Below are 14,997 nucleotides of genomic sequence, written 5' to 3'. Positions count from 1 at the left end.
CGACAATCTCTGCTGTGCTCACAACACTCTCCTCTTCTGCAGACCCAGGCAGCAAACAAGTGGGTATGAGGACAGAGCAACTCATGAGAAGTTGCTGAAGACATGCAGGAGCGGCGGCTAGCTGGGTATAGAGAATGGCTTTAGGAGCTGACGTGGGACATAACGCTCCCAAGGTAAACACCAGATCATAACGCAGGGGTCAAAGTGAAGTTGTGTTATCAATCACTTTATAGCAAGTTTTGAGCACTTGATTTTACATGTATATACATATATTTCTGATCTTTTTTGCCCTGCTCAGCCAAACTCAAAAAAGAAGGCAAATTGCTCAAGGCCATTACCTTTGATTCACTCTCTCTGGAAAGCATCTCTAAGGCCTCCAGATGCGAAAGACCCTGAAATTCATCAAACAGTAACCCATAATGGGCTTTCTTCTCTGTAGCCATGGTAACCTCAGTAGCTGTCTGCTGCTCTTCTTTCTCCTTTGCCTCTCGTAAGACCTTGAAAAGAAAAACAGAGGGCTCAGGTCAGTGCCAGAAGATACAGTATATGGGAGGAGAAGCTTTTTCATTCAACAGTAAAAACTGTTGCTTAATGACCGGACTGCAAAAGCAGCAAAAAGAAATGAGAGAAACCAATGAGGAGCCGATTCAGAACTGCCATACCTGAGATAACGTAGAGTTTCTGTTCATTAGGCCCTTTGTTTTTTTGAACCCAGGGTCTCCCTCAGCTATTACATCCATTGTCTTTTTCCCGATGAATTCCAAGGCATCCAGACCTCCACTGATAACACTTTTCCCCTAGGAATCACGTTTGGATACAGAGAGTGATTAAAACTTGCAGAAGACTATACAATTGAAGAAATTGAGTTGGGGGATTTGAATCAGCAATGTTACAGTACACACTCAGAGAAAAGCCACATTGGTCCTTGCCACCCTAAAATTCAACCCTAATCACCACAATGAGAGCAGGACGACAACGTAACAGCCACAACACACTATCATCCAACAGTTTAATATAGTACTCTGGCTACTGCAGTAATCTGATGAGAAATATTTTTTCATTTTGTGAACAAGCTGGTTCTCAGCACATTAAAATATTCAGTTCTCATCCTTCAACCAAAAAACACTAGACCTGTGGGTTTTGGTTGCTGACTCTCATTCAAGCCTTAATAGCAGAAGCAAGCTTTCCATCAGCGGCTTTTTCAGATTCATGGGCAAATTGACAAGACAGCAGATCACAAAAGCACAGTTTCTAAGGGTAATGGGTTCCTTTGAAGTGCATTTCTCATGGTCACAGGAGCAAGCTGATTTCCAAGTAATTTGGGCTAGTTTCACAGAAGTTTTTGAAGAGAATGGATTTCATCTCTAGACAGTTCTGTGCAAATCAGTAGAAATATTCCAGGAGTGAGTCTGACCCAGCATTTACCTGAATACTCTAAAGGAAGGGAGCAGGGATAACAGAGTACAGATGTGACACGCACAAACCACACAGTCCACTTTTTGTTATGCATGTATCAACACTGAGTACAGAACTATCAAAATTCAAGACATCTTACACATTAAATGCCAGTTAGAAGCAAGGCACAGGATAAAGGTTGTCTGAAGGTTGAAACCGTTTCTCACCATTCAGCCCACAAAAGTCAAAATTAAAAAAGTTTCCTCTTACAATGTTTTAGATGAAAGGCAAAAACCCCAACGCTCTCTTAAACGCATTTTCTCTTGCATTCCCAACTCACTCACTGTGCTTTGGACAGCAGTAGAGATGGTTGATAAAACTCCAAGAGCCCCAGCAATAGGAAAGGAACTGCCGTCATCAACCGCATCTGTGCTGCCAGCACCAGGATTCTCGCTTCCTGCATTAGAAGGCAGAAAATTAAGTTCCTTGCTCCCAAAAAAAGATCCTGTCAGCTGCAGAGTGCAGAAAATCAACAAACACCGAGTGTCAGCCAGGAGCAGGGCTAGAATTGGGATTATTTTCCTACCTACTTTTCAGAACCAACAGAAGTAAGCAATAGAGTATTATTTTAGCACAGAGATATCTACCTCAATATACATGACGCCGAGAAGGTGGTATTATTTTGCAGCTAATTACATTATGAGAAATGTTTTGGTGTTTTTCTTACGCAGTAAAAACTGACCTCTTGTAGCATCTCTGGCCTCTGAAGAGATTTCACTAGGACTGGGGATCCCAAGGGTTGTTTCTGCTTTTTCTATGACATTTGAAATACCTTGACCTAGAGAAGACAGCAGTATTACTTTAACCGTGACATATAACAGAAATCAGAACAGAACAGGATTAGGGCTGCATTATTTTTTTAATTATTATTCTGGATTCCTCCTTTCAAGACAGTTTGCCCACCACTAAAACCTACCACTACCCAGCTTGCTTACCAATATAACGAACTCAGGTTTCATCTCAGCTTTTAAATCAAGCTGTAAACACCAGCTGAATACCGTTTAAAATACAGGCTTAAAATTATGTAAACAACTTAAAAACTTGAAAGTAATTTTGGCTGAGCATATCTCCTTAATCTCACTGTACCTTTCGGTACAAGTTTTCCCTGTTACTTGAACAATTCTCTTGACATTTTTCCAATAATTGCTGCTATAACAGAAATCTCCTTCTCTAGAAACAAGCTCAAAAGCAGTAGCTTGACACATGAAGCATGGTTAAAATATTTATCAAACACCAGAAAGAGCCTTACCTACAGTAGCTACAGTAGCAGAGGCAGTTGACAGAAGAGATTTCCCCCAGCTTCCCCAGTACCCCCATCCTGTCTGAACTGCAGCAGGAGAATCTGAGACCTTTAATGAAGAAAAGCAGAAGAGAGCGATGGAGATATTGTGGTGAGGAGAGGAACACAAGCAGTCTGTGATGTGTAACTTTTGCGCAGCTTTTTCTTTTCAGACAAACAGCAATGTGAATTTTCAGAAAAGGATTGGGGCTTATGCTCAGAAAGCTTCTGTGCTCAAAGTCATGAAACGTGCAGTCACATTATTCAGTGGGCACAGGAACATACCATGAGGCTTTCAGCTGCGGGCTCTTCTGTGGCAGCAGGCTGGCTTGGGGGTTTGAGTTCAGGTCTTTTCCGAGTCATAGGCACAGGCTCAAGCTCTTGCTCTTCAGTGCTGTCAGTGCAGCCAAGTTCCTCTGCTTTCTGTTCATTTTCATCTTTGTAAGAGGTTTCTTCTTTCAGATTTTCACCACTGTCTTTCTCAGACATGACTATGAACATCCATAGAAAGAAAGCAGATAAAATAATCACTTCCTTGTACACTTTGACATTAGTTCAAACGCATCACATTTGTGTTTTAAATAATTAAACACAACTAAGACAGAAATCCCTTCATGTTACCACAGCGCATGAACAGATTAAGTTTTTAAGCAAGTGTGTGCACCAAATTACATCTGCCTGGATGAAATGTCACACTTGAAAGTTTAAAGTCCCATAGAAACATGTGGCTTTAACACCCTCTCCACAGGAAAGAAAAAGGTTGCTAACTCTGAAACACAAATGAAAGGTTCAAAAGGTCCTCAGATAATTACATCCATGACTTGCTTCACACACAAAAAAAAAACCCAACAACAAAAAAACAACCACCAAAAAAACCCGAACACAAACCCCAAAACTGATCAGGATGGCTGCTTTGAAGGGTGTCAGATATGAATTGGGAAAGCTGGGCAGGTAGGGAGGCAGCAGCTAGTTCATTTCTGTATTTAGGGCTGAGCTTCACCAGGGCATTAACAGCACCCAGAACGTGAAACACACTCCGGCTGCCACCGCACCCGGCCCCCACATCACACCTCGGGGACGAGGGTGCCCGCGAACAGGCTGCCATGCTGCGGCCTGCTCATGGGGTAGAGGTTCCGTGCCTCCTGGCTTTGCTGGCAGCGCTTCAGCAGCTGTGGGACAGCACGTTGAAGGCAGCAGCAGGCAGGGCCTAGCAGCAGCAGCTGGCAGGGCCAGGCCGGGCCCCCCCCAGCCCCCCGGTCCGTGCTGGCACGAAGCTGCGCTCCCTGAGAGGCCCCCACCGAAGCAGTCAGGGCAGCTGCCACCACCACCGCCTTCGGTGGGCTTGCAGCTGAGGAGAGGGGCAGCACTACGGCAAGGGCAGCTCCGGGTGACGGGCTGGGCTCCCCCACGCCCCCGGGCCCCCGCAGCACCCCCGGGCCCAGCCGGCCACGAAGTCATCCCAGAGGGGCCACCACCCTGTGCCCCCCAGCCCTGCGGCCTCCCTGCACCTCTGCTTCCCCGGAGACCCCCAGGGTCTCGTAACCACCATGTGGGGCTGCCTGACACCCAGGGGACCCCCAGGTTCCCTAGAGCTCCCCGCGCCACTCCTGCCCCGTAGGGGGACCCCCAGGTGTCCATAACCCCCCCACAGCAGCGCCTGCCCCATGGGCACCCCCAAGTGCCTCAAAGCCCCCCTGCCCTTGGGACTCCCTGTCCCACAGAAGGCCCCTTCGGCCCCCCCGTACCCCCAGCCCTCCGGAGGCCCGCTCCGTGGCCCCGGTGCCGGCCCCGCCTCACCCGCCAGCCCGGGCCGCCCCTCCAGCTCCGCACACCCCGCGCCGGGCGGACCGGGACCACCGAGGCGAGGCGCAGAGCGGCACCTGCCGGCTGACCCCGGAAGTGCGGCCCAGCCCGGAAGGGCGCGCGGGGAAGCACGTCCGGGCGGCGGGGCCGGCGGCGGCAGAGGTGTGCGGCGGGCCGGGGCGCGGGGCCGCGGGGCGGGCGGGGCGGGGCGGGCTCGGCCACCCTCCTCCCGGTGCGGGCGGCGGGCCGCTGCCTCGCTGCGCGACGCCAGGTTTTACCTGGCGGCGTCCGGAATCGGGGGAAACGGCGCAGCGGCGCGCAGGCCCTCCGCGCCCACCCCGCTGCTGAGGGAGAGCTCGGGGGCCTGCGTCGCTGTTTTGGCATGGGAATGGGGGGAGGGGGGCAGGCTTCTGGCGTGACGTCAGGCCTGCGTGACGTCAGGCCTGCGTGACGTCAGGCCTGCGTGACGTCAGGCGACGTGGCCTGGGCTCCCTCGGCTGCAATGGGGAGTGTGTTTCCCCTGTAGAGTTTTATGCCTGATCGTTTTCAGCTGACAGAGGGAAAACGCTTGGGGGTGTGTGCAGTGTCAGGCAGCCGCGGGGCCGCGTCCACGGCTGGACACCGGGTCCTGTGCGGCAGCGAGGTCGACTCTCCTCTCCTGCAGATTTTCTCCTTACGTAGGTTTCTGGCCTGTGGGTGCAGCTGCACCCCCACGGAGCCTTCACGGGTGCCGGCTGAAGGTGAGCCCTCCCTGCGGCCTCCCGTGCTGGGAACCCCGGTAATGGCTCTCATCCAGACCACACCATCTATTTTCATAAACTTCCCGGGAGTTAATGTCTGCGGGTCTCTGCCAAATGCGGTTTCCTGATTGGAAAGAGGGTCATGGGGCCCTCGCAGGACGGTCACGGCGGCCTTATTTCTTAAAGACACCACCCTGCAAGTAGGAGGGACACGTGCTCTGTGCAGAAGTGATCCATTTAGTGTGCATTAGTACCAATTAGCTTGTTGTAACTGCCAAAACAGATTGCCGTGTTGTGTGCCAGAAGTGAGAGGAGTCTGTGGTTTTTCAGGTGTGTCTCGGTTTATTACTTCACATTTCTACAGGTATGAAATGATGTTATAAGCAGTGAATGTAAAACCATATATCCTGCAACCTCTTGGGCCCCAGTTTTGCAGTGCCTTATAAATGTTGTAATTTTAAGTACTATCAGTACTTCCATTGACCTCAGTGGGGCTACTTATAATGCTCTTGAGTTAAACACAAATAGACTTCTTTAGGATAAGAGCCAAAGATGACTCATACAAGCGTATGCCTCACGGATTTTTATCTTTCCACTGCTGTTTGTTGTTACAACTTACGGCTTAATAAAGGTTAAATATGTTGAGCTCAACTTCAGGTTCAGTTGTAAAAAAGCCAGTTTTATTCTGCACATTTCATCTTGCTTGGGCTTAATGCTTTCTTGAGTAATTGTGGTGTTGGCACTGTTCACGCTTTATCCTTTTTGGATCCTTTATCAGTTCCAGCAGCTGTTTTGCATAAGTGTGATAGTTGAAGAATATGAATTTCACAAATCATTTTATTTTTCCCAGCACTCGGCAGTGAGAGACCATTGTCTGCTTAGCAATAATGGCTTTTCCAAAAGTGAAATGTGACAAACAATTCCTAATAAATCAGACCTCGAAGGGTTTAATAGTAAAATTCAATGACCCATCACCAATGTTTTATACATTATGCAAGCTCAGTGCAAATACAGTGGAGAGCATATGCAATTACTGAAGATAATTATCTTATTCTTATGAGGGGAAATGTTGCAGAGTATTTCTTGTGTTAAATAATTGACTGAGGTTCCTAATGTCATTTTAGGAGGAGTGTCACAGACACTTGGAAATCTAACAATTTAAATTTAATAATTCAAAATGACAATAACACAGGCAAAGTACAGGAGGTACTGGAATTATTCTCTAATAAATCTATAAACATTATTAGTTGGTAGGTTATTGGTTTAGATGACTGTAAGTTATTCTGTGTGTTTGATTTGATACTGAAGATGAGGGTTTGTCTTCACTGCAGAGCTATCATCAGCTGTAACCGCATCAGATGCTGTCAAGTCAAGCCCCAGTGCATGCAAAAGCCATTAAGTGCAGTGGCATGTTTAACCGAAGGCAGCTGGGTTGTGGAGGGAAGTGTTCTGAAGATCTGCAACCATAGTGCCTCACTTGCTAGTGCAAGCTGTGACAGACTCTCAAACGGCAGCTCCAGCAATCCAAATGTCAGTGGTCCACCGACTACCAATAACCCTCAGCCTGTCTTTAAGAAGTCTGCACAAAGTTGCCAAAGTAAGCAGGTCAGTTGTCAGCAGCCTTCTGAAGGCTCTGAAACACTCTGAAAATCCTAGGGGTCTAAAAAAGGAAAGTTAAAACCACTCCTTCAAACAGAGAAATAGTTGTTGATCAGCAGCAACCTTAGTATTGGGGTTTTTTCAGACCTGTGCAGTTGATGTGGCTGGGATGCTCTTCACCTGAGGCAGCAAGACTCAGTAACACTTTCCCTGAAATATAACTGGTGGAGAACAGGAAGGAAAGAAGCCTTGGTACCATTTTTAACCATTTAGCTGTGGGAAAGTTGCTTCTTCAGCACAACAGTAGAACCGAGGCTTCAGTGTTGGTCTTCCTGTAAATGAATGGAGAAGAGGCACGGTAGAAAGAGTGGGGCCCAGGAAAAAGAAAAAAAGAAAAAAAAGGGCAGATGAAGGGATTGCTGTTTACAGAGAAACAAGTGGAAGGCCTGTTTTCCAGTTTCTCTTGCAGGATTCAGTGGATGAGTTGGTTAGTCAAGCTTGAAGGAGAGTTGGACACAGCTGTCGTCTTTGCCTTCTTTGTTAAACTGGTTTTGGCAATAGCCGCAACAGAAGTGGGTCGGATAACACATTTCTCATCAGATGTCAGGTCTGGAGTCTGATTTGACCTTCAACAAATAAACTTTAGCTGAAAAAATTCCTAGTCTGGGAAGTGTGTTATCAGCACTTTTTCCCATTCTTGAATATACTCGATTTTTCTCTGCTGAAAAGACAATTAATACAAATAATCTGTATTTATTTATATGACATTGTTTTTCATAAGTGATAGGATTTCTGTCTGCTTTAGGCAATATTAACTAGTCAGTCTGGAAGGATGAGAAGTGTCTGCATTATTTCTTAAGAAACTGTATTCCTTTGTATTGCGATATTTATGAATTCAACTCCACTAGCATTTGCTATTGGTAGAAGAAAAGATGATAAATTTGAAGTCACACAGTCAATGAGATGAAGTGAGATATTCTTTAAGATAACATTTTGGCTTGTGGCTTCTGTACTTCGTAAATTGTTTTTTAGGGCTCTGGAGCAGTCTAGATGGAATCATAACTTCAGAGAATGCATATTGGATTAGAAATTTTCTTGAATCAGGCTTCCAGGAAAATTGATTACAGATTTCCTCTTATCAGTGTCATTTCATTGTGTTACAAGTTGGTTTTATTCTGGCTTTTAGAAAAGGAAAATCCTTGTGTGCAGACAATATAAAATTAAAGGCGGTATTGTGATGTCTTAAAAAATCTTTTGTGCACATTAATTTGAAGAGTATGGATTCTGTCCCTAGGCAAAACAATTTTTCTAATCGCTCTGAAGTATGGGGCAGCATTTGGGTAGGGAAGATGATAAGCAAGATATGACTGCTGAGATGTAGCAGCATAAAATAAAAGATTTTAAACAGGATCTTGCTTAAAACAAGCAAGAAAGAAGGAGGCGGAGTTAGAAAATACAGCATCAGCAGCAAGAGAGACTGCAAAAAAGGAAGTATGTTTAGACATCGGTATCCCGATATTCCGAAAGGGGCTTCCTCTCTGTGGCTGTAGATAACTGCCAAGAGAGTTTTTCCCAACACAAGAAATTATAAGCATATTATGTAGTATTCAGACATCTGACGCTGAGTGTGCCTCTACAATCAAGTAAGTAGATGTATAAATACTAAAAATCAGGGGAGTATGTGCACTTTGGTTTTGCTCTAGGTGCTAAATGAAAGACTGGCTTTAGAAAACCAGGGCTTAAAAGCACTTTGATATTGGTGGAGAGGGAGGCAGAAATTATATCCTCTTTCTTGCTTTTCTTCCTCTATTAAGAAAACACTTTTTCTCTGTTAACAAATGTAAAATCCACTTTCTGACCCTAAAGATAGTTACACGTTGCAAGTAGTCTGAACAATTTGTTCTTTTTTTAAACATTTTTCTCCTTAATGATTATTATTCCTGAGATTATTTATTTGGATGGGAAGATGAACGTTTAGAGGACTGAAGGGTGTGCTAATGCCTTCTTACCCTCATTTCATTACTGTTTTATGAGCAGAGCTCTGATTTGGAACCTCTCAGCTGACAGTTTATATTATGCTAATCGAAATCTGTTTACTGGAAATGAAACTTGAATATGCCATAAGCCTGCTATCATTAATAAACTTAAATTTTTTTTATTTTTTTTTTTTTGTTTCAGTTGGATTTCCAGTTTCCACTTCTAATATTGATGGTCTTGAAAGTGCATTTGGATCCAGGACATTTTCTATCATTGAACAAATCAAGAGCCTCCTCTCCTATCTCAGAGCAATACAGCTTAATATCATATGACCTCATTTCTCCATATTACATGAAAAAAGAATTATCTGTAGCTTTCCATGAAGCTCAGCTATTGCCTGTTAATTTTGACTGTTAGTACTGATTTTTCAATTGGATTTACACTGAAAAATGTAGCTTTTAACAGGACAGTTGCTTTTGGGTCTTTCAATGCATCACTTCATACAGTGTCTCAAGCTTTAGTAAGTTCTCCAGCACACCATGATATCATAGCCAAAGAAGGGACCAGTATTTTAATTGAATGTAAACTGAACATCAGCCAGTATGAATATATTCTTTGGTATAACTCCAGAGGACACCTGCTTGAACAGAAGGATGAAGGTGAGCTTTCCAGCTGTTTCCTATCCTTCAGGACTCTCCTTTTACACAGTAACTGAAACCTTCGGGAGTTTATTATTATTTTCTCTTCCTATCCTCCATTTACAGTTGGGACATAAGGAGAGGGCAAGACAAAGCCCTTTGCCCTCTGGCATGTTGTACGTGAATTATACCTGAGTTGCTCTGTCCTAGCCCGTTCATGCTGCGGTAGTGCCCCACGGAATCATTTCCTTAAGAGTCATCACAGCATTCAATACAGAATAAATGAGTCTTCATCCTACCAAATACTAACATGTTTTTATTTATTATTTTTGCTCTGGTTTATATTGTATTTTTCCAAACACATGAATTAAACACAGTTCTCCACAACTTGTGACCTTTTCCAGCTGGCAATCAGCGCTTTAATTTTGTTACAGGATTTTTTTAAGCATGGGGTGACTTATTACATTTATTTTCTGGTTTATGCGCCAGTGAGACAGTGGAAACTAACGCAATTTGTGATGGCCGATGATGAAATACATGCTATTTAACCCTTTTGTATAGGGGGAGAATATTTTTTCCTAGCCATTGGCTCTAATAGTTCTGTCCCTGTAGTTTTTAATTTTCAAAAAATAATGTCTTTTAGAGATACATGTGGTTTTCTCTACTCTATTAGTATTAATGAAGGTCATCGAACTAATTGATAGGATCTTCTCGGAGGCCGTCTTTCTGGCCTGCAGTATTCAGTAACCTCTTTGTAGTTATAATGCCATCTGGAGATTAGTTCAAAGTAGAGTAATTAGAAGAATGAGTTATGAAAACAGTTTTCCCCCTAAGTTATTAATGCATAGGAAATACTGTATAAAGCTAGCTTCTTTATTGATTTCTTTTTACGTGGGTTTTGTATATCAGCACTGCATGCTCAGCAGAAAACTGTCTCAGGAAAATCCTGGGTTCTTTTGCCAGCCGAGCCATTTACAGACTGATCTTTTCCATGGGTCACTTGACTTTTGACTCTGAACATATGGAAAATTAGGCTTTATAGAGGACAGTCTTTCAAGATAGCATTACACAGTTGGTGAGGAGCACTAGTTAAGAATTAGGTTCCCTGTCAGAAAGAGCTAGCAGTCCAAAAGCACACAAGAAAGTGCAGAGAGAAAGGAGAAAAAGCACAGTAGCAAGCCTGCAGAATAATTTACCATTAAGCAGAAGGATTGGTAACTGGATTATGGTGCTCTGTATCACAAGCATGAAAAGGAAATTTCCATCCTTGGTGTTCTGTTTGTATTATGCTAGAAATGGACTGCTTACTTCCCAGTTCTGTCTCCTGTTGATGGAGCAAACAGTGCATGTCTAGTTTACGTAGTGTTTCTTGTTTCATTAGCTCAGTTTTTTTCTTTTGAATCTCCAGGTGGCCGGTGGAGGATTGCTGATAATTCCCTTAACATCACAAAGGTCAACTTTGCTGATCGGGGGCGATACACGTGTGCAGGTGTTAATCGTAATGACACCTTGTATTACACAGTCACCCTGAGGGTTACCTTCACCTCAGGAGACATGAGTATCTACTATATGATTGTGTGCCTCGTTGCCTTTGCTATAACCCTCATTCTGAACATAACCCGTCTGTGCATGATGAGCAGTCACCTCCGCAAAACCGAGAAGGCTATCAATGAGTTCTTCAGGACGGAAGGGGCTGAGAAGCTTCAGAAGGCTTTTGAGATAGCCAAGCGTATCCCTATCATTACATCTGCCAAAACACTAGAGCTGGCCAAAGTCACTCAGTTTAAGACCATGGAGTTTGCTCGGTACATTGAAGAGCTTGCCAGAAGCATTCCCCTTCCACCTCTGATCCTTAACTGCAGGGCGTTCATGGAGGAGATCTTTGAGGCCGTGCGAGTTGACGATCCCGATGAAGTTGGTGAGGAGGAAAAACAGACCCAAGCCTGTGGTACCCAAGCTGCAATATACCCCGTCAACCCAGAGATCAAGCGCAGCGATTCACCAGCCGGGGATTCAGACGATGGGTCCATGAATGAGCAAGGTCAAGAGATAGCCGTTCAGGTGTCCATTCACCCACAGTCAGAAGTGCAGAGCATTGACACTGTTTCTCACGACAGCTGCCAGTTTGCGCCTTCTGAGGAGGGCACCTGCTGAGGCCAGTGATACGCTGCTGTGGAGAGAGCACAGGTGACCCTGGGATGCTGCCATAAGCGGTCCACAAACAAGCTGCCTCAGTACCATATGCACAAGAGTTTTCCAAATCGTAAGGTGCCAGAACTGCTACTGAAATCTGTATTTTCTGTCAGTGTTGAGCTAACAATTTCAAGTCTGTTAGAGGAGGCCATTTGGAATATTGTGCAGTGGCTTTTCTTTTTAAAGCAAGCTTACTATACTTAAAATATTTACAAAACAGGAATTCTTTGCCCTTGGCTCCTTGGTAGCTTCTAATACTTTTGGTCTGTATTAGAAGTGGCCAAGCTGAGCAGTACAACTTGCAATAAAATCTTTTCCTTTGTGAACCCTTTTCTTCCTTCACAAAGTGGAGCTGGAATTCCTTTGAGTCAGTGTTGTCCTGATGAATTTTGTGTGCTCTTTTTGAATTGCCTTTTGCTGTGTGTAGCCCATCAGAACCATGGTGAGCTTGTACAAATCTGTTTTGTGTCGTGTGCTTCTGTGTTGCTATCAAAATGTACTGTACTTAGAAAAAGAATAGTACCACGATCTGCTGCTGGATTAAACAAATTGTAGTTTCAAAGCAGCTTAGAGAAGAACCAGGGGGTCTCAGTTTTCGGTGCGTCTGCAGCAAACTTGTGCAGCATACTCTAGCGTGTGGAGGGCAAATTATTACGAAGCTTGTTGCTTAAACTTGGTGCTGATTGCCAAAGCGCCTTACAGAATGGAGCAGTAACAGCACTGCCAGCATTGTCTGTCTTCTGACTTTGCTGATTTCACTCACTAGAAAATCCAAAGTTTTATATTGTGTTTGACATTGTTGTGAGAAAAGAGTGACAGTAATTACGTTGTGGCATAATTTAAAAATGAATTAATCTACAGATCAGGTGTCTCAATTCTTTCTGAACAGCATTATAATAAAGGTAGTAAGAAGTAGCGATGCTCACATTGCTCTGGGTAGCACTTTCAGAAAGCAGTGGAAGAAGCTGGTTAGCAGAGGGGGCTGGCTGAGCTATTTGCCAGCCACTGTTTGCAAGAGTGGAGTAACTCACTGAACATTCCCTGGCTAATCCACTGAAGAGGGGTAGCAGAGAGAGCGAGTGGTGCGGGTGTTGACATGTACACACATAAGTCCTTCACCAAGGATCTCCCACATGGCGTCCTCAGCTGTAGAGATCCAGCCTCCAGGAATCGGAGTGCAGACAAGAATCTAGTTTCTTCTTTCACTCTTTGGTGCTGATTTTTTTTCTCCTTAACGTTTGTAAGTTGTATCACTTAAATAGCATTTTATATCCTGTTGAGATTTAGTAGATGTAAGGCTTGTAAGCACTCCACAAATTAATTTCTTACAACTACTGGAAGCATATTGCCATATAATTTTAACAACTTGGCAACAGGAGCACCATTTAATTTCCCACAACTCTTTTTCCTTTCCTTATTATTACAGAAATGTCAGTTGAACAAGTGATTCTGGATGGCTGCTCAGGATTCTTAAGAGGATTTGACATTACATTTACATGAGTAGGGATAGAAAACAAGCAGGCACAGTGGTAATAACAGGGTGGGGTCGTCTGTTGTAATGCATGCTCGTAACAAAGGATCTGAACAAATTATATTTATCGTATCATATCAGAGACGGGGAAACTAAAGCATCTATTACCATTTTAAACTGCCTTCTGGGGAAAGTTCTGCAGTCAGCTACCAGTAAATGCACCCTAGTTGGCTTTGGTGTGTCGGCTAAGAGTGATATTTGTCAGGAAGGAAGAAGATTGCTAGCCTTGGTTATAGTAGCATTCCCACCAGCTTGGTACCATTTCCAAGACCGTAGCAAATTTTAACTGCTTCAGGGGAATAAAGTCTTCTGTAGACACAGGAGCTACTGCCCTCAACAGTAACTTCTTTTTTGTTTCCATAGTTTGATGGCACTTTATGTCCAGGTGAAAAGTTTGTATAGTTTTGTGTTACCTGTCTGCTTTCTTCAAGTTTTTAGAGGTGATCAGTGTTGAAAGATACTCTTGTAGATAAACACCTAGTTCTCTTAGAAGCCCCGCTAAGATGCTGCTGGCTTCACTTCTGTACTACAGCCAGCTCTGCAGGTTTGTTGCATATGCATGAGTGGAGATTTGGGGGTTTGCACCCTTTTGGATGTCCTGGTTGAAAGAGGTGAAGGCTACAAGACAGAATGATCTGATTTAATCTTTGTGCCACAGGCCATCAGGAATGTACCTGCACCTGCCTTTTTTCCCCGTAAACAGCTCTCCTTGCTTCTGTGAAACTACTGCATTATATGCAGCAGTAGCATCTTGGACATTTTGCCCCTGACTACACACACAATGTGGAGATGCAGCCACAAAATCAAAGTTCCATTTAGTTGCTTCCTAAGAAGCAGTTACGCAATCGTGATTGAGAGATGGCTCATCAGAAGTGGCAGCTTACAGGCAGCAGAGTGACAGTAGGGGTGTGTCAGGTGGGTGTTAGGAGAGCAGTTTCTAGATGAATTCAATCTGTTCTTTGATTTTTATACTTTATTTACATAGCTCCAAGTCCTTACTAAGCACAGTTACTCGGTGTCTTCGTGTGTACTGTTGCTGGTGGAAAGCATGATCATGCGTAAAGGTCCTCAGAAATGCGGTGGCAATGTCAATTGCTGGATAGTAAAGCTAAGAGTTTTCCTGAGTTATTACAGTATTTTGTTTACTAAATTAATTTCATTCCCGGGAAGGAGGCTGTTTTGTAAGGATTTCAGTAAATCGGGAGTACTTATTAAATGTAGAAACAGATCCTACTCCCACTGAATTAAATTAGAGCAGATTTGAAGCTCAAGTGTATTTTACAAACAATATTACAGGATTATTATGCATCTGAAAGCAAGGATGATGGTGACGTTATACAGTAAATGTAATTTCCAGAGAATGAAACTTACACTCGTTTCCAAACTTGTAGAACTATTCTTGTTATCCTGAGTAGATGTGTGCACTAAAATTTGTTTGATGCATCTAATTGAACATTAACTTTGAAAGATTATGTAAACATCTGTGTTTCTCTCTTAACCTTTTTGTAGGACAAGGAGAGTCTACAGTGGTTTCCTTGCTTTAAACTAAATTTCTTGACAATCACAAGGCTATTTTATCTCTTCTTTGTGACTTATTTTTATTTTAAATAAAGGAATAATGTTAAATCTATTTGTTACCCAAGAGTATCTAAAACTAACTTTGTAGTGGTTATTTGTATTACCTGGATTGTAATGTAACTGTTTAATGTAGCCACGTAGGATTTCATACTTTCGTAAAATGAATTGGTAGATTTGCAAAATAAATTGAAAACAAAAGCCTGA

The 14,997-nt window shown here is 43.6% G+C and overlaps 2 protein-coding genes across 8 annotated transcripts in view; one reads left to right on the top strand and one right to left on the bottom strand.

Moving 5' to 3' along the window:
- The window catches only part of FAM114A2 (family with sequence similarity 114 member A2), an 18,400-nt gene extending 13,464 nt beyond the window's left edge, over window positions 1–4,936 (bottom strand). For 2 of the 4 annotated variants that reach the window (XR_008823472.1, XM_056348782.1), the window contains exons 1-7: window positions 4,816–4,936; window positions 3,020–3,225; window positions 2,705–2,804; window positions 2,138–2,233; window positions 1,740–1,852; window positions 663–797; window positions 339–497 (exon numbers count right to left, since the gene is read on the bottom strand). Coding sequence is in view for 1 of the 4 variants with exons in the window: in XM_056348782.1 (XP_056204757.1) it covers window positions 339–497; window positions 663–797; window positions 1,740–1,852; window positions 2,138–2,233; window positions 2,705–2,804; window positions 3,020–3,225; window positions 4,816–4,921 (915 nt within the window). In the remaining 3 variants the exon portion in view is untranslated. Of the gene's footprint in view, window positions 1–338; window positions 498–662; window positions 798–1,739; window positions 1,853–2,137; window positions 2,234–2,704; window positions 2,805–3,019; window positions 3,226–4,479; window positions 4,500–4,531; window positions 4,677–4,815 lie in introns of those variants that run through there. The other 2 variants (XR_008823474.1, XR_008823473.1) reach the window with 2 other exon arrangements.
- On the top strand, window positions 4,634–14,997 carry MFAP3 (microfibril associated protein 3). Of its 4 annotated transcripts, none has more exons than XM_056348784.1 (3): window positions 4,634–4,699; window positions 9,055–9,512; window positions 10,900–14,997. In XM_056348784.1, exons 2-3 carry the CDS (start codon window positions 9,233–9,235, stop codon window positions 11,643–11,645), a joined length of 1,026 nt encoding a protein of 341 aa, XP_056204759.1. In that variant the 5' UTR covers window positions 4,634–4,699; window positions 9,055–9,232; the 3' UTR covers window positions 11,646–14,997. The 4 variants fall into 4 exon arrangements, with proteins under 4 accessions (XP_056204759.1, XP_056204760.1, XP_056204758.1 ...); XM_056348785.1 differs by lacking the exon at window positions 4,634–4,699 and adding an exon at window positions 5,023–5,277; XM_056348783.1 differs by lacking the exon at window positions 4,634–4,699 and adding an exon at window positions 5,023–5,315.

Source organism: Falco biarmicus, chromosome 8, assembly GCF_023638135.1.
Source record: "Falco biarmicus isolate bFalBia1 chromosome 8, bFalBia1.pri, whole genome shotgun sequence".
Taxonomy (NCBI): domain Eukaryota; kingdom Metazoa; phylum Chordata; class Aves; order Falconiformes; family Falconidae; genus Falco; species Falco biarmicus.
This window is presented reverse-complemented; position numbering and strand designations above follow the sequence as displayed.